Source organism: Enoplosus armatus, chromosome 5 (assembly GCF_043641665.1).
Source record: "Enoplosus armatus isolate fEnoArm2 chromosome 5, fEnoArm2.hap1, whole genome shotgun sequence".
NCBI classification, from domain to species: domain Eukaryota; kingdom Metazoa; phylum Chordata; class Actinopteri; order Centrarchiformes; family Enoplosidae; genus Enoplosus; species Enoplosus armatus.
In genome coordinates this window covers 11,268,434-11,286,995 of record NC_092184.1, presented here as the reverse complement: position 1 = coordinate 11,286,995, position 18,562 = coordinate 11,268,434, and the positions used below count along the sequence as shown (strand labels likewise).

Sequence of the window (18,562 nt, the reverse complement as noted above, 5' to 3'; positions counted from 1 at the left end):
AAAGACAAAAGTGTGTTCTCCAAGTTTCCCCTTATTTTCTATACAGATTTGGTGAGTACTGGCAGAAGAAATGTATAAATCATTTAAAATTCTTTAAAACTGAAACCACTCGAGTGACATTGAATTTATTTTTATAATCCAGGTATAACTTTGCATCCAAATGAAGATAAGCAAGGCAACATATTTAGGATAAGACATATAATGCATCTTTTAATATTTGTACTTTCAGATGGTTGCTGGGCGAAAAATATGCACTTTTTTCTTGTTTTTTAACCAATTGTTACCTAACAATTTGGGAACACGTAAATACTGTTACAACCATCCTGTGAGCTCCCCTATTTTACATTGTGTTTTACAAGAGCACCTCCAGTGTCTCCAAGATAACCACAATGAACCCCCACCACCAAATCAAATTTTACACCAAAAGTTGTTTCTTGTTATTTCCAACACTAGAAGCAAACAGAGCTACACAACGTCATGGTGTCACATTGTATAATTTCCCTACGGGGATCAATAAAGTATTTCTGATTCTGATAACAGCCCCCCCCCCCCCCCCCCTTCTCTCCTGTTAAAACACATTCCAACACGTGGTTCTCCAGACAGGTTTTATTTTGAAAGTTCCACTCGGAAGTCTCGTTTCCCCCCCTGCTGGTTTGACTGTCGTGGCTGGGTGATGATTTGCTTACTTGGAGCAGGACTGAGTTTGGAGCGGGTACTGTGAAATGTGTAACCATGATGTTGCCTGGATAATCGGCGGAGGACGTTAGGAGACGGAGGTAAGAACAACTGTGACAGCCGACACTTTTATTATCCCCGCCGGCTGATTCCGCTCCGATCAACTACTTTTCAGTCTCACACTCATTTTAACAATTAAGATTTTTAAAGAATGCCAGTTCTGTGGCGGGTTGCTATAATTTCGTTTTACAGCAGACATGTGGAAGTTTTTTTTTTTTTACAAACTTGATTGAGCTCAGACTGTATTCGTTCAGTCCACAGAGATATCGCTGCACTATTCTGGGGTGAATTAGGTCTTTTATTTTCGGGACAGCACGCGCTCCCTCAAACACCGTGCGGACAGTAAATAAGCGCGCGGACAGGGTTAATTTGTCGCAATGTGTTTGGATAATAAAAGGTGGGATTTGTGCGTCTGCACCTGATGCGCTCTGATGTTGCGGTTAGTTGAGGATGCAGCCCGTCAGCATCACTCGAGGTGCTGCTGAGCGGTCCGACAATACTGATCATCATACAGAGCCGGATCATCACTCGCGCTGTCGGTCAGGTGTTTCAACGTGAGTGAGAGCAACATGTATGCGTGCCAGGGCTGCGCTTCGTCTGCACGCTTTTCATCAAGTGGAGAGTTTTATAACTTATTCAGGGATTTTTAGCAGAGCGGCTTAATTGTCTTTAACACATCTAATCATGAACGTGCGCAGCCTAAATGAACTAATCAGCCCTTCAAGGCGTTTGTTAATAGCAGGCCTACCTGTTGAGGGCACGGATGTGTGTGTGTGTGTGTGTGTGTGAGGAGCGTGATAAATTGAACCGTCACCTCTCAGTATGCAGACGTTATTACAGCGACGTGACTGCTCTCAACGAGCCCTCAGACTAATCACCTGCAATGGAAACTGTTGCTTTGCGCTTATCGACCTGTTGTGTCTTCGCTTCTTAATTGAAATAAATAAACATGTTGGGTGCATGAAATAAAACCCCTGAAGAGATCAAGTGGGGGTTTGTGTTTCTCAGCATATATTTAATTTGATATTTTTTTATTTATATTATTTTAAAAAATACTCCTATAAATTGATTGTGGATGAAAGTGTTCACTGGAGTAGAATTAACTGTCTTTTACATCACATTGTCAGCCAGACAGGCACTAATGATCCTCTCCCCCCCCCCCCCCCCCCACCAAAACCAGACCCACAACCAGCTGAAGGCAAGCGAAGCAGGCAGGACAGCCACACCTCATGCGTGGGCTCAGCAAAGGTCCGAGTGGATACGGGTCTGACAAACATGGGTGTGCTCCAGCTCCACAATCCCACTCACCCCAGCACGCTTCTGCAGCGGGCCAATCAGATGCGCCTGACCGGCACCTTGTGTGATGTCATCATCACGGTGGACGGCCAGGAGTTCCCGGCGCACCGCACCGTCCTGGCCTGCACCAGCAAAATGTTCGAGATCTTGTTCCACCGCAGCAGCTTGCGCTACGCCCTGGACTTCCTGTCCCCCAAGACGTTCCAGCAGATCCTGGAGTACGCCTACACCGCCTCGCTCCAGGCCACGGCCGAGGACCTGGATGACCTGCTGTACGCCGCTGAGATCCTGGAGATCGAGTACCTGGAGGAGCAGTGCCTGAAGGTGCTGGAGACCATCCAGGCGGAGGAGAGCGAGGAGGTGGCAGTGAGGAATCACAGCTCCGGAGACCACAGTGACCACAGCCGGGCCAGGCACTGGAGGCACATGTTGATGTCCAAGAAGCATTCCATACAGGATGGACCCAACCGCACCACTCCCACTGCTCTACACCACCTGGCGCTGTACCACATGACAGAGAGGAACTCTCCTGGTCCAGAGCCCGAGGCGGCTCCTGAATTGAGCCCCAAGCTGGACACGGAGGTCGACATGGAGAGTTCCCATCAGCCCCAGAGACGCAGCGCAGAGTTAGCCCAGGCCACGTCCCTGGATCCCGCCAGAAGTATAAAATCAGAGAGCATGCAGGTGGATGATGCCAACGGCTGCGAGGGCAGGTCCTCCAGCACTGGGGAGGGAAGCTGCGTGTCAGACCAGCCCAGAGACGAGGGCCCGGGGACACCCCTGAGAGGCAGCGTGATCACCAGCGCTCGAGAGCTGCACACAGGCCCCGAAGACGGAGGACAAGTGGTGGGGAACTCTCTTGACTGTTTCCCTGGGATCTCTGAGAAGCATCTGGCCTCCATATACTCTGTGCCCTCCAACCACACAGGGGAGGGGATGCTGCCAGTGTCCGTTTCAGTGACCCCGTCCCTGGGCGTGCCGCTGGACCCGAGGGCCTACAGCGGCCTGCTGCACCAGGGCTTGCTCCACAGGGAGCTCCTCAGCAGACTTGGCCAGTTTGCAGCAGGGATGAGGCACGAGGGCCAGGCTCAAGGCCAGCAGTGTTGTGGCGAGTGTGGGCTTCAGCTGCACAGCAGGCAGGCCATGGAGCAGCACAGGTAACATGCACAAAACATCCACCAACACCACGTTTTTTTAAACTTTTCCTGCAGCACTGCAGGATATTTTTAATATATTTTGGTATCTAAATGTAATGGAAAATGAAACAAAATGAAAATGTGTAATCACTTGTTCAAGACGGCATAGTCTCAGTGACACTTCTACACTCATTGCGCAACATTTACTGACAAACGCGTGTTGCGTCTTACAAAAGATGTGAGCGATGTGCATGTGTGCTCGTGCGGTATGATGAATGTGAGCTCAAGTAGTTGATAATATTGTTAGGAAAAGCATCGGACACGTGTCTCTTGAATTGAACGGTTTCTTGGGCTTCAGGGTTTTTTTCTCCCCCCATCACGTTAAAATACTTTGAGAGTTAAAAGCTGGAAGGAGCAACAGCAAATATGTTAATTTATTCTCAGGGACACCTGCACTCATGTCGTAACAGTGAGACGTCTCGGGAAGTTTTGAATCGGGTCTTTGTGAGGGATTTGATATAAAGGGGCCTTGGTGTCGCATAACGCTGTTATTTACAAAGCCTTATTTTCTAAATTCTGTTTGATTACTTGTGCAGAAGCGTGCCTCACACAACAGGCTGTCTCGCAGGCTATTTGATATGCATTCCTTTGCATCAGCAGAGAGGAGCCGCTCAGCAGGGACCGGGCTGGACGCTTCACCTAGATGATGGATAACTTCTGCTTCACGACTCGCTCTGTTGTTTTCTGTTAATTTCTCCTTCATTTACGAGCTTGTCGCTTCAGATTTTGTCACTGTGCACAAAAAGTTCCAGACGAGCTCAATGACAACTCTCATTAACTTGATTGCAGATGTTTATAATTGTGCGTGCCTGGCAGTGTTTGACTCATCACTAATCATTAGAAACAAGACAATCTGTGTTGCCAAATGTCCTAATATGCAGCTAAGCCATGATTAGGATCACAGTCTCTCCCTGTCCGCGCCTGTGGCTGACATTTCAGCCTCGTGCCACTCCAGAGAGCATCCTGTGGGATAGTTAGTGATGTGCGTTTCTTACTCATGGAGACAGGCGGATGTCTGCAGGTTGAAGGAGTTACATTGGTGGCACCGCTTGAGGATGTAATGAAGTTGCTGTAGGTCTGTAACCAGGTCACTGAGCACACACCTGGTCTGCAGATTGACATTTCGTAGTGTTGCAAAAGAAGAAGTGTCTCCTGGCACAGTTTGAGTCTGAAAAACTACAGAAATTAAACAGATTTGGTTTTGAATTCTTGCTTCAGTCCTAGTAGAATAAAAGGAACACAGAAATTGAGAAATTGCATCCCAAAATTAAAAATATGCAATATTTTTTAAAGATTATGCCTACAATGTGGCTGACATTACAAATTAAATCTACAGTATTTTTAAATGTTACTCAAACCTCTGCTAATAAAACTCTAGGTTTGTTTTCAGTATTCTTGAATTAATCAAATAAGTTATTGCCATTGTATCCTTTTTTAAGAATTAAAATAATGCCGTTGTATTTTTATGATATTTTTGGCTTTTTAGATATTTTTTGGACGTTTAATGTCTTTATCATAGTAGAGAGAAGACAGGAAATGAGGGGAGAGAGATGGGGAATGAAATCAGACATCCCTACATGGTCAGCACCTTAAACCCCTCGTCCACCAGGACGCTCCGTATTTCTGCATTTAGTTAACAGTGGAGAGGAAAAAGGAAATATATACACAACACAGTTACATGGTTGACACCTCCGGCTGCTGGGCCATCAGGAAACCCAAAATAAATGCTTCACAGTCTCACACAAATGCCCAAGTAAATTATCATCTTTTATGAGTCAAATCTTCAAACTTACAGTAAAAAGCCAAAAAACTGTCAGCGTCCCCGAGCTCCAAAATGATCCTTTTTCCCTTAATATGTTAATGTTGATTTCATGTGTACTAAATTACATCTGAGGACGCGTTTACTGAGTGTGTTTAACCGTGGACTCTTTTGAGGCCATTTTCTCTGCCGTTAGCGGGGTGATATAAGGATAACAGTACAGATGCCTTGCATGCTTGGATGTGTGTGATATGATATGATAGGTTTTGCTGCCGGCGGAGCTTCAGCGAATCATCTTCTTTTCTCCTTTTCATTGCAGTTACAGGAGAAGTGCGTGTGTGTGTGTGCATGTTATGTTGGTGATGTGAGTTTGTGTGCATGTGCTTAGTGTGTGTGTGTGTGTGTGTGTGTATGTGTGTGTGCCCAGTGTCTTGCAGTGCTGGCGGGTGGAGGCACGCGTATGTCTGCACTCTGAAATTAGCCAGATATCCTATTGTCTGTGTTCTTTTAGCATTCATGCGTTGTGATTCACAACTCCAAGGGCCTCTTACACTAATGATGTTGCATTCAGCGAGGGATTCTTGCCGGAATTAAAACATGCTCCTCTTGTTACGAGGACAATGATGCTTCTGGGTTTGGGAGACCTTACAGAGAAAGAAAGAAAAAAAAAAAAAAAAAGGCGCAGAAACGAGATACTTTTATTATCACAAGTGCGTTCCTCGCTCTGTTCTCGTCTCTGTTAACGCGCTCACATTAGTGTTTGTCTTTCCACAGGAGGCTGCACAATGAGGAGAAAGGCCACGGCTGTGAATACTGTGGCAAACACTTCCAGGACAGCATGCGGCTGAGGATGCACATGCTGTCTCACACAGGTACTTAGTAACTCTCACACTCTCATCTCGGAGTATTCAGTGCTTATGAAGCCTCTTGATAGTACGGCCTTTCAAATGCACCTGTTCATACTACAACCCCTCCTCCTCTTCCTCCTCCTCCTCCTCCTCCTACCAGTTAGTGCTGCTCCGAATACTTGGATCATGCTTTCTTTTCCATGCTTAGGTCTGTGTACCTCTCCCTCTCCTCTCCTCTCCTCTCCTCCCCGTCTCTCTCTAGTCTCTCTCTCCCCGTTTGAATCGTTTCTGTGTTTTTTCGGAGACTCTGGCAGCTCGCCAGCTCTGCCCCTTCTGAGTGATGACATCATCAGCTGCCGGCAGGCCTGGGTGTTCTGCCAGTGTTCCGAAGCGTGTGTGATGGCTCGCTCGCAGATGTGTGTCCAGGAACACACTGTACCCAAATGCAGACTTAATCAGACCTGACTGCTCTCCCAGCTACTTTATCCAAAATAGAGAAAGAGGAGCAGAGAGAAGGGGGTGGGGGTGGTGGGGGTGGGGGTGGGAGGGGGAGATCAGGGACTAAAAATGAAACTAAAACAGAAACCTCAGTTGGAATATGTGTATAGACAAGGCGAGGTCCCTGTCCTGCTCTCCGCCTGCTCTCTGAGGATTGTTCAGGAATGACATACTGCTGACAGATGAGGGAGAATTTGCTTCTTTAAACTTCACCTGAGTCCCCCCCCCCTCCGTCTTCTATACCCTCTGCACAACCCTAAACACGCCTATTGTCTTGCATTACTCTCAGACCTCGACAACACGCTTTGATTTTCAATTCGCACTGACATCCACAACAGCGGCACCTTTAACCTAATTTGAATTTTTGCATAAACTCTCCCCCATCCCAATGTGTCAACCCATAATACTACAAAAAAAAAAGAGATGTGGATCTCATTTCTTTGTCACTGTGTATTTCGGTATAGCAGCCTTAGATCCCGCTGGTTGCTAAGGAGCGAGTGCTCCACTGCTCTAATGGGCTGATTTGGTATTCAGCTCGATGCTGGCTCTTATTTTGGTATGCCAGACAAAGTGTTTTGATGGAGGACGATTGCAGCCGCGTCTGGAGACAGTTTGATGGTTTATGGATGAGAGCACACTCCGTGCCTTTGACTGCACAAGACAATGCACTATGTTCTCTTCTTCCCTTATCACACAATCTCACACAACACAACACACCACACTGGACAGCGTCACACAACATCAGGATCTACAACATTGCTCTAGTGTTACTACTATATAAGACTACTCTCTACCAAGTTTTATTTTTGCTCCGTGTCACAAAACGCACCGCTCCGAAACAGTAACAGTTTGTTTTCAGAAATTGTTGTTTTTAGAAATGAACAGATTGGGGCTTTTTTGTTATTTGTGTGCAGCAATGGGAACAGTGGCACAGTGTCTGTGTATAGAGGCATCGTAAGAGTTGAAAGAGGACCACATTTAGGCTGTAGCGCTCAGAGTTCCCAAAGCTTGTGGGTGTTTTAATGAGTCATTTTAACTTCATTTAAAGCCAGCTGAGCAGAAAATAGATCAGTGAATGAGCCCTGGGCCAGTATGGATCTGCAACCGATTTACATCTCTGTGAGAGCCAACCCACATCCAAACAGCTGTGTGTGAGAGAGAGAGAATGTGTGTGTGTGTGTGTGTGTGTGTGTGTGTGCGCATATCTGTCCTATGTGTCTGTCTGTGCAGGTGTGAGGTGAGTGCAGAACAAGGACTGAACATTTCTGCAAGCAGTATGCATACTTGTCTCTTTCATGTCTTCATCAGAATAGACAAGGGCATTCCAAAGGTGAACTGGGAACTGTAGTTACAGTGTATGCGATGGGATTTGGGGTGTTGACTCTGAACTGTTTTTTTTTTGATAAAAGGGATGTGCCGTAGGCGGGAAGCGTCTGCTGTAGAGAGAACACCCAGTCCTTCTGTGGCCTCTCAGGCAGACAGTCTGCTCACTGTTCAGAGACTGATAACAGGGCACGGTAAATAAAACTCTTCAGCTCGGCTCTTTTTTGTCAAGAAGAAGGGCCGTTGCACCCTGTCTGGTGCTTTTGTTTGTCCTGAGTTGTGTTTTTATGGCGCTTTTCTCTGCTCCATTGTACTCTGCGCATTTGCTTCCTTGTGTTAACACCTGAAAAGCGCAAGTGTGTGACAAGCGAGGCCTCTTTGGTGACTTCTGAAATAGGACGCCTTTGTTCCTCTCTCTTCTTGCTTTTTTCCACAGTTCTCTCTAAATGCTAAATGAACTGACTTACTCTACAATTACAAACACACGTTTCCTGTCTGATCAAGATGCCTTCTTATGAATTTGATTTTATCTACAGCTCCTGCAGAGGCGCTGGTGTGTGATCAGTGTGGAGCGACATTCTCCTCAGAGGATGCTCTGGAAGCCCACAGGCAAACACACACAGGTACTTTTACAAACATATGTGCATGCATCAACACACACACACACACACACACACACACACACACAGGGTTTAACCTGGACAGCATGCATTGAGCTGTCGAGTAAGCCGTGACTACGGGACTTGTGATCGTGGTTTTAAACTTGCCTGTCATGCTGGCTGGGTTAAACTGTTCCTGTCATGATGCTCCATAATTTATCAACAGGGAGGTGGGAGGCCCTCTCACATATCACCCACTAATATCTCTTGGCATCCAGACCCACTGCATGCCACTTTGCCACAACCGTAGCTTTACAGCGGCAGCGTTACAGTTTCACAGACATACTATCCTCACCTCCTGCCTGTGGAATTATTTACCTTACAGTCAACAAGACGAACACCTCTTGTTTTTCCAATAATCTCAAATTAAGAACATGTTTGTATTTCAACCTTTTCTTGTCCAGTGGATGTCTGGCATCAACAGTTGGCATCAGGATGAATCCAAATTTGTTTTTTTCTCAGTTGTTTTTTTGGCCGAGTGGTTGCACAAACCTGGAAGGTGACTTGTGATTTGCAATCTGGGCTCTTAGAGTTTGGAACAACCTGCCTGAGGAGCTGAAGTCGGTTTCATCTAACAAATCAATTCTTAAAACCCACATTCCCATTTCTGTATTATTATCAGCAAGCAAGCGAACTTATTTCAGAACACTTTGTAACAAACAAGTTACAAAGTGTTTTACAGGAAGAGGACAAGGGAAACAAGGAGACAAGAGCAGACAATATACAATAATAAGGAAAATGAAGTGGATAACCTAATAAATACTATTACCATGAGTGTTATTACTTTGGGTGCCATTATTAGAGTTAAGTTATAAAGGGTTTATAAGTTAATAAGTAATTAACTATCTGAGGGGAAAGTGAAACTTTAACTTAAGATACATAAAACAAATGCTAAATCTCACCACACAAGCTAACATAAATCAATGCACATCAATGTTTCAGTTATAATCCATGAAAATAAATAAATGTAAGGACATTTTGCAGCTGCCAGGTTGTGTTTTGCTGTATTTGTATTATTTTTTGGGTGATGTATATTCTCTGCCAACATGGCTTGCTTTGTACGGATGGCTGGAGAAACCCTCCCATGAATTGTTTGACCCCAGACGCCTTCTGAAAGAAAGCTTTGAAAAAAATCTGAGTAAATAAAACCTTTCACGACTTACAATGTAATTTATAGCTTAAGGCCGTTGGTTTATTTTGAAGTAGAGCTGAGACGATGAGTCGATTAATCGATCGCCAGAAACTATTTTCATTATGTTAAGTAATTTTTTAAGCAAAACTATTACTGCTTCTAACTTCATGTGTCAAAAATGATTATCTTTTGGTTGGACAAAACAGGCAATTTGAAGACATTGTCTTGGGCTGTGCGAAATTGTGATATGATACATTTTTCACTATTGTCTGACATTTTATAGACCAAACGATTAATCAAGACAAGAATTGGCAGATTAAAAGATAATGAAAATAATGTTAGTTGCAGTCCATTTTAAAAGTGGACAACCTATGACCCAGTTTTCCCACTTTGTAATAATAATGTCAGACAAACACCAACTAACATGATCAGTCAGTTAAATATGAACCAACGCACAACCTGGTGAGTTCTGTATATTGATTAACAGCATTGATAACTAGTTTATAAAATCACTGTTGACCATAAAGCCTTTATTAGTATGCCTTGCAGTGAAGTGGCACTTTACTCTTGAATATATTATCCCATTAGCTTTAAGTGAGAAAGACTTAACAACACGTGTTTGAGTCAAACCTCTCCAACTGTGAAAAAACGACTGCATTGTTGTCAGACGGTACATATGCCTGACAGTGTCTGAATCCACACCTTTTCTGCTACTGTCAGAGAAAGGTGATAACCCTCTCAGGAGCATTGGCATGTAACTGTAACTCCAGGTGGCACACACAGTATGAATACTTAATGGATGTGGACATGGAGGGGTGTTAACGATGCCCAGAAGTTTCTACCCTCATCTCCCCGAGTTGTAAACATCCAGAGCTCGGTTTCAGCTTGGCACTGTATTCAGAGCAGGGTACAGGAGGGCATTACTCTCTCATTTTGTCATGATCTCAGCTCGGTCTGCTGTGACGCATGACCCTTTTTACTCTCTCAGCCCACAATGACTTGAGCAACAGGTAATTTAATCAGCTGCGTTTGAGGTTATGTGGGGAAATCATGACATTGCTCCAACTCAATGCAAAGATTTGCTTTAAATAAATACAACCTGGATCTTTCAGTGCCGACTGTGCAGCCTTGGATTTAATTTGCCATGTGGCATAACCAGTGAGCCAAATGAGTTTCCTCTTAGCAGATTAACACTTGTCAGACCTCAGCAGCTGCAACACTGCCGTCCACCTCCTCTAGAGGGGAAATAATACTACTTTTGGGAGACCTTACTCTGAAGCAATTTGGCAACACTGGCTACAGTGAAAGTCTCTTTAACCATTTTGATATGTCAGAGGTGAATGGCCGTGGGTTGCTGAAGTTAGAGATCAAAAGGGAGGGAGGGGGGTTGGGGGCGGAGTGGACTGTGGGAAGGGATGGGGGTAGGGGCTATGTGAGGACTTCCTGAGGGCAAGGAAGGATTGCTGCTGGTGTTGGATGCCAGGACTGAGAGGAAAACAACATCATGTGCTGCTGTTTACTCCTCACCACAGCACTGTCATAGTCTCCTCTGACCTACTTGTCAGTGCCCAAAATAAAAGAATGGATCTGTCTCCGAATTGCTCTCACAACAAAGGGGTTTGTTTCATCAGAGCAAGTCAAGGCTCTGGGGCACAGAGCTTTCAATTTTGGAAAACCCAAGACTGTAGCTTATCTACAGCACGCACAGAAATCGACTGTATGTGCTTCAAAACCATGCTGGCTGGCCATTTTGCTACCTTGCCATCAAGGCAAAGGCCATAAGAGTGCTGCCTTTGTGTACTCACAGCAGCTGCACTGTTTCCACACATTACAAGCTGCCTCATCAAGTGAATAATATTACCTTCTGTCCGAGCCCTAATTAAACAGTCCTGTAGTCCATTCAGATACAGCCTGGGCTTTATAATGCAGCCCTCTTAATGCAGACCTTTTAGCTCGCCTAATTGCATGTCCGTCATCATACTGCACCCTCCTGTTAATACCCAGTTGTAATTCATACAAGCCTTAAACTGAATTGAACTGTGCTCCATTTGGCCATTGTTGCCCACAGTGTTTATTTGCGCTGACTGTCATGATACACAAAGCCCTGGGACGCCCTGTCATGTCACATAGAGCGAAATATCTTAGATAGAGACAATATTGTAAACATTCTTCGAATCGAGGCGAATGAAACGGTGTGTGACCTAAATGAATGAACCGGTCCATGGAATGGTGGTTAAACACGAGCAACGTATCTCTTGTTGCATTAATTATTAAGTCGGTTGTTCCTCACTCGGGTAGATTAGCAGTCTGCTGATGAGCGCCCGGGGTTGTTTAAGGTACTGTAGCGTTTGTGTGTGTGTGTGTGTGCGATTCTCGAGCTGCCACATCTACAGGGAGCTGCCTGCATGAACACTTACAGTAGCATGAATGCACAGGGTCATGTGAGGTCTGGCACATAATGTAGCCGGCATGACTGTGTACGTTTAACTGGGTGATGTCAGTGAACCGGCAGACAGTGAGCACACTGTATATACACCAAGCACGGCCTTCAGACATAACACACACAGTTTGTAGTGTCTTCAGATTGTATACTCTAGCTGGTGGACATGATCAGCCATGATGTAATATTGTAAATTGTGCAATCTGTGTGAAATTCCTTGCCCTTGTGATAGCAGCAGGAGATCTGTTTAACTTTAACTTGGCCGCTGTTCACAATTTACCGAAACAAATACCTTAATAGATCAAATTCTGCAAGCTTTTATTAAAATAATGCCAATTATTTGCTAAATTACAATTAAAATTAAGTGTTTTGTTTCCATGTATTTCAGCAAATTATTCACAAATCAATCAGTTTCATTGGTGGGCTCCGAACACTGAAGTTAAGATTAACACAGAAGAAATTATACAGATTTGCGGTCGTCACTGAATACAATCTCTTGTTCAATTTGCAGTGGGTTTACTCCCAGATTCTCAGGGTGGGAAAACTTTTGTTTGCCGCTTGAAAAGAAACAGGCTGCGCTTATTTGTGAATGAAGGGATTAGCTTGAACACTTCACCCCAACAAGGACCATGATCCTATCTGGTTGCCTAGACACATGGTTTTGTTTCTTAGGCAGCGTGAGAGCGTGGCTGGCTCCCACCTCGGGTTGGACTGAATAAGTGGCAGATGTATGAAGGCAGACCATGTTAAATCACATGAGCATACACATGGTCTTAGTGGAGATATGCTGGAATAACATAACAACCTCAAACCATCCTGAAGCACCAACCTAATGCATTAGACAGGCAGCTCAGAAATATAATGCACACGGTAAATGTTTATATTTTCTGCCTCATAGCAGGATTGCTGGAAAGTGAATCATTATTCCCACTGTTAAGGCTCCCTCCCACTAAACACAATGCTCAGTCAACTCTCCAGCCTTTGAGGAATACCATTGATTACATGGTATTTACCCCATTGAGGGCCAAGGGTCAGGGGTCATCCTGTGCCTTAAAACCCAAATCCCAAGCCCATTGTCTGGTTAAGGGTGAGAAAGCAGGGGGCAATGACAGCCAACTTTAGGGCTTATTCTCTCATAAAGAAGCTCCTCTGCACTTATTACCAAAGCTTACTGGAAAACTCTACAACTGCAAATCCTTTTTGTTTGAAAAGTTAACAGAGCGCAGTGCGGAGAAATGCCATCGCTAACGCATACAAACACTTCCTTTCCTCCGAAGGTTTTTGTTTACACTTCAAGATATTATTTGTTATTTTTATTTTCAGCATTGGTTGTGCGGGAAATAAAACAGAAAACGACTGCTGAGCTGTTGTCACCGTGTGTCAACCTGAGATCAAGAGTGAGATTCTTGTGACAGAATATTTGTCACTTTTTTTTGACTCAAGTTTCAGTATTGTTGGTGACAGAGGGATCAGGATATATCTGTTAGAGGCTGCGAGTGTGTCAGGGAGTAACGCTTTACCTCCACAAAGAAACGGGGATGTTAAACTTTCAGAGCAGGCAGAACAAAGGACGCAGGCTGCATTGAAACAAGCATTTACAATATATGATAGTTAATAAAGAGAGTGGAGAGAGGATGATTTAAAGTAGCTTTGAAGTATCTACAAGGTGGATAATAGGTTATTCAGTTGGTTGAGGGCTCTGCTCTGCCTGCAGCTAAACTAACCTGGACACATTGGAACAGAAAGCACTCCCCCTGCTGGCTGCAGCAAATATTACGAGACAAACTGGTTAAAGTAGATCAAGGCGCCACATCACAGGTCATGCAGAGACTGCATTTTGTGCTTCTTCAATGTCTTTAGTCATTTTTACATAGATCATTATCCAGACTCCACTGTTGCACAGTGCTCAGTGACCTGGCTTTAGTTAGGTATGACTCAGGCAGAAAGTGAAGCTGGTTAGACAGTGAAAGGATTTCCTGTATGGTCAGCGGATAAGGGGAGTGGGGAGGGTGCAGAGGCGTTGAGAATGGAGGGTCTTTTGTCTTCAACTAAAATATTGTGATCCGTGGGTGAGAAAGGGCCTTGGTCATTAGGCGACAGCATAAAGACAGGGATTGTAGGAGTTACGTGAGGAGCCTATGACTAATGGGCTTGGTCAATGAGGGCCTGAACCTCATTGTGTGCCCTTTGTGCAAAAGTCCACAGGCTAAAGCCTCTGAACAGGTGCAGTTCATTCCACCGGATCACCTCCCTGCAGGATTGTTAAGATCAGGGAATGTCTTTCATCCTGTCTTCTTTCTGTTAATGATTACGAATGATCAGTTCTATTAGTGCCGTTTTTGTGTGTGTGTGTGTGTGTGTGTGTGTGTGTGTGTGTGTGTGTGGGGGGGGGGGGGGGGGGTTAAAAAAAAAAAAGGAGCACCATAATTTCAAAGAAGAGGTGTTCTTTGGCTTCTATGCCAAATTGTACTTATCCATGAAATGTTAAGTGTAAAAGAGCGTCTTGCTTTGTTTGAGCAAATTGTGATACATGGATTAGTAAACAATGCACAGCGAATGTTTCTGATTTATCCCTGAAAATGTGAATTTTCTTCATTTGTCTCTCTTTCTTTCTACTTTGAACAGGCTTGTCTGTTAACTTGATAGAACCTAAAGCAAGTGTCTGACACTCTTCCCTCTTAGTATGAGTCTGCTGTATCCCTTTCCCTGCGTTAATTCCAATTTAATTGCCAGTTGCCTCAAGGCACTTCAATAACAGTAACAAATGATTTGATTTAGTGGACCTCATCAGACTGCATTTTAAATGCGACACAGCAACCCCACTTGAATTCCAATGAAGTGCTGGCACAGTCCTCTGTTTACTAATGATCCTCCGCTGGAGATGTCTGATTGAATCTGAGTCAGGAGCAATGGGACCTGCTAGCATTGTAAATGATCTGCAACCTGAGCAGACAGAGAAATAAGGACCTCATAATCTCACATTAAAGCCTCACTCTCCAGGACATGCACATTATGTCCGATGCAGCTGATTAACTAGTCCCTCAGTCTTACCACACATATGAATTTGCATCGGTGTGAATGCCAGAATGGATTTGAGTGCTGGCGTACACAGCCTCCAGATCAAGTGTGGACTGTATGACAGCCAATGGATCTTCTTCACATAGCCATTTTGACTTGAGCTACCCTGCCAGCGACTCCCTATCTGTATTCCTCTCCACACTCTGTGCAACAGGAAAGCAGCCCCAAAGAGATGCCAGGTCACACACAGGATTAAACTGGATTGTGTTTTTTCCTGCAGTCCTGCCTTTAATGGCTTGATATCACTACTTAACATTCTGCACAGAGCGCATAGTGTAGGCATCATTTAGGGTGGAGCTACTATCAGCCGCTCTTTGAGCACAGAGACAGAGGACTTCACAGGCTGGAGCTGACTCCTGATGGGGAATGAAGAGAATAATTACACATCTAACACACCAGGAAGGAGGCATTGATTGTGTGATTGGCATGCTGTGCATTGTGTGGGAAATTCTTAAAGAAAACAATGACTTTCATGGTTTAAAATAGAACGTATAAAGACTCACAGTTGAAAGTGCCTCTGGGCTTTTAGGGGAGTTAGTTTAGGTAGAGGCACTTGCTCTTTGAAAGAAGCTTTTCCCTCAGAGGACTCACACAAAGTTGAAGTGACCCAGTTTCCCCACTTAAGGCCCTGTCTGTGTATGGTACTGAAATAACTGTGTCTGTGTCTTGTGCGTTCTCCAGGGACTGACATGGCGGTGTTCTGTCTGCTGTGTGCAAAGCGCTTCCAGACCCAGAAGGCCCTGCAGCAGCACATGGAGGTCCATGCAGGCATGCACAGCTACATCTGTAGCCACTGTGAGCGCCCCTTCCCCAGCCACACTACCCTCAAAAGACACTTGCGCTCGCACACGGGTAAGAGACGGATCGTTTGCACCATCATCGTTGTCTATGGTGTTGCCTGCCGTCAGGAAACATAAACTTGTGGTGCCAAACGCATGCATATGTTGGAAAAGAGACCAAGACAGCTGCATTTATTTTTGCATTTGGGTTAATTACCTCAGGTTACTGGCTTTAAGGTTTTAGTCAATTTGCATGCATCCTCTCCCACCCTCCTTTCCCCTTCTCTATAAGATGACTCACCTCTCTGATGACAGCACTGTACCGTTATGGCCGGTGCATATTTTGGGCAATTTCATCCTGTTTATATTTTGGGTTCTTAGACAGCCTTTGGGCTTCTGCAATTCACGGCTGTCAGTTCTAGTGTGGTTCACCCAAAATGATAGAGGAAACCCAAATAAATATTGAAGGAAAAGCAAATGGAAATGACTTGTCTGTGTGTTCTACCGAGGGTGAGTCTTAGTGCCGCAGGAGACGGAGAGATATTTACTGAAAAGATGTCCCCCTTTCTTCTTTTACCTTAAATAACACTCCCAGCTGTCACGACGGCTTGATGTCTAGACAGGAGAAATACATAATTGATGTGAAGAGACAGAAGTGAAGGGAGTTTTGGCCATGGCAGCGTATCTTGTTTGTATGCCATTCTGCTTGGAAGTAACATTTTGTAAATGTCATCTGCTCCACAGTGGGGTGGGGGATTGGGGAGAATCGGCTGTAATGAGGAGAGCAATGTATCCTCTGACTTGGCTGTTGCTGTGGACACTGAGATAATGAGGCACATAGGTCATTGGAGATGAGTCAAATCCTCAGCCTAGGAGAGAAATAGATTAACTACAGTATAGAGAACAGAGCAGCACATGCCTGGAGGACTTTTATTAGCTATTAGCAGACAGCCAAGAGGAGTGTCCTCATGTCATAACATTAGCAACGTCTGAAAGCACATTATTTCCCGGCTTGATATGCACGTGCAGAAAGGGCTCTGTGACTATTTGACCTATGCAGCTACATATGCACCATACCATGTCGTGCCAAGGATAGAGTTAGCCTTTCATGCAATCTCACAATAATGGGCTGTGTTGGTGTTGTGGTGACACGACTGTGTTTTCAGGCGATCACCCGTTTGAGTGTGAATTCTGCGGGAGCTGTTTCAGAGACGATGGCACGCTGAGGGGCCATAAACGCATCCACACAGGAGAGAAGCCTTACGAGTGCAACGGCTGTGGGAAGAGGTTCAGCCTCAAACACCAGCTAGAAACACACTACCGTGTACATACAGGTAAGAGATCAGAGAGCAGGGTCCTTTAGTGCCGCTAATATATTCAATATGTTTAAATTCAAAAGGACAAGGCTGGTGATCATTTATATTTCTTTATTGTCAACAAAGCCCACAAAAAGCCCAAAACCACCAATTAAATGATCCTACTGACAAAAAAATTGTCACACTGTTGCACTGGGTGACATGTTCCTTCATTATGATGAACACAACCGCTGTAGTTTATTTTGACTCACTCCCATATACACCACCCTGCTGGTTAAATACTCACTAAATGTTTAGTAATAAGCAGCTGAAAATAGTCCTAATCAAATGTACTTTTGAGTAACATTTGCTAAAAACTACATTGAGCATTGATTTTCGTCTTCACTCTGAACAAATTGGCTTGAGGCTGAGTAGCCTACAGGGTAGGGAAGTCAGGAAATATTGAGAGACTAATACATTTATGGTTTTGGTCTTTTCAGAGGGCTGTTGACAGGAGTTGATTAACTCTTTTTACAGCTGAAATTAAAGTATCCTACTAAAATGTATTATTTTTAGAGGAGAAAATGCATTTTTATTATAAGTCATTTAAAATTTTATTGAAATTGAGACTAAATACTGTAAATCCTAACCACAAAATCTTGATGGTTAAAGCTATTTTATGGAAGAGGAAACTTAAAGAGTGCCTTTAAATGTAATTACTTTATACAAATACACCAAACTATTGAATTAAATCATTAAAATGTGCAACAAGTCAAAATTTGATTTCAGGTTACATTTTACTCACTGCTATCCGATTCCTCGCGGAGGTCAGAGAGAAACCTCTGTCGCATTTGCGGTGGATGACGCTGACTGGCCAATATCTAATATCAAACTGAAGGCAAACTGATATAGGTCTAATCCTAGAGCACAGACACTCACACCACACACACACACACCACAAAAAACCACAACAAGTACAGTGGACTGACATAGAGGTGAATCCCGTTTCACCTGGCAGGCCCTCTGGCTCCGGGGCTACAAGGTTAATGCTGTTTTGTTGAATTTTTCAGGTGAGAAGCCATTCGAGTGTAAGCTGTGTCACCAACGGTCCAGAGACTACTCGGCTATGATCAAGCACCTGCGCACTCACAACGGAGCGTCTCCGTACCAGTGCACCATCTGCCAGGACTTCTGCCCGAGCCTGGCCGCCATGCAGAAGCACATGAAGGGCCACAAACCGGAGGACGTGCCGGCGGACTGGAGGATAGAAAAGACTTACCTGTACGTCTGTTACGTCTGAGCAGGACTTGGACCTCACGCACAGTCTGACACACACGCTGTCACTGTTGGGTGAAATCCTCGTAACTCCGGTGTTACTGATTTTTCATGCTGAAAGATTACATGTTTCTCTATGGGGTTTAAAAAAAAAAAAAAGTCCGACTCTTTTTGGATAAACTGAAAAATGCATTGTGGGTAAGTTGTCATTCTGGGGGATACAAGGTTTTTACCTGACAACAGAGACAT

General features: G+C 44.5%; 1 protein-coding gene across 1 annotated transcript; it reads left to right on the top strand.

The window, feature by feature from the left end:
• Window positions 1–2,007: 2,007 nt before the first annotated feature.
• On the top strand, window positions 2,008–18,338 carry LOC139285532 (zinc finger and BTB domain-containing protein 16-A-like). Its single transcript, XM_070906098.1, has 7 exons — window positions 2,008–3,188; window positions 5,761–5,858; window positions 7,742–7,849; window positions 8,192–8,278; window positions 15,646–15,816; window positions 16,910–17,077; window positions 18,109–18,338. Exons 1-7 carry the CDS (start codon window positions 2,011–2,013, stop codon window positions 18,336–18,338), a joined length of 2,040 nt encoding a protein of 679 aa, XP_070762199.1. The 5' UTR covers window positions 2,008–2,010.
• The last annotated feature ends 224 nt before the right edge of the window (window positions 18,339–18,562 follow it).

Excerpts from the sequence above, each read along its gene's own strand:
- LOC139285532 (XM_070906098.1), top strand. The coding sequence starts at position 2,011 with ATGGGTGTGCTCCAGCTCCACAATCCCACTCACCCCAGCACGCTTCTG. Across the intron at positions 7,850-8,191 it reads GAGACTGATAACAGGGCACG|CTCCTGCAGAGGCGCTGGTG; the intron begins GTAAATAAAACT and ends TTTTATCTACAG. Across the intron at positions 8,279-15,645 it reads CCACAGGCAAACACACACAG|GGACTGACATGGCGGTGTTC; the intron begins GTACTTTTACAA and ends TGCGTTCTCCAG.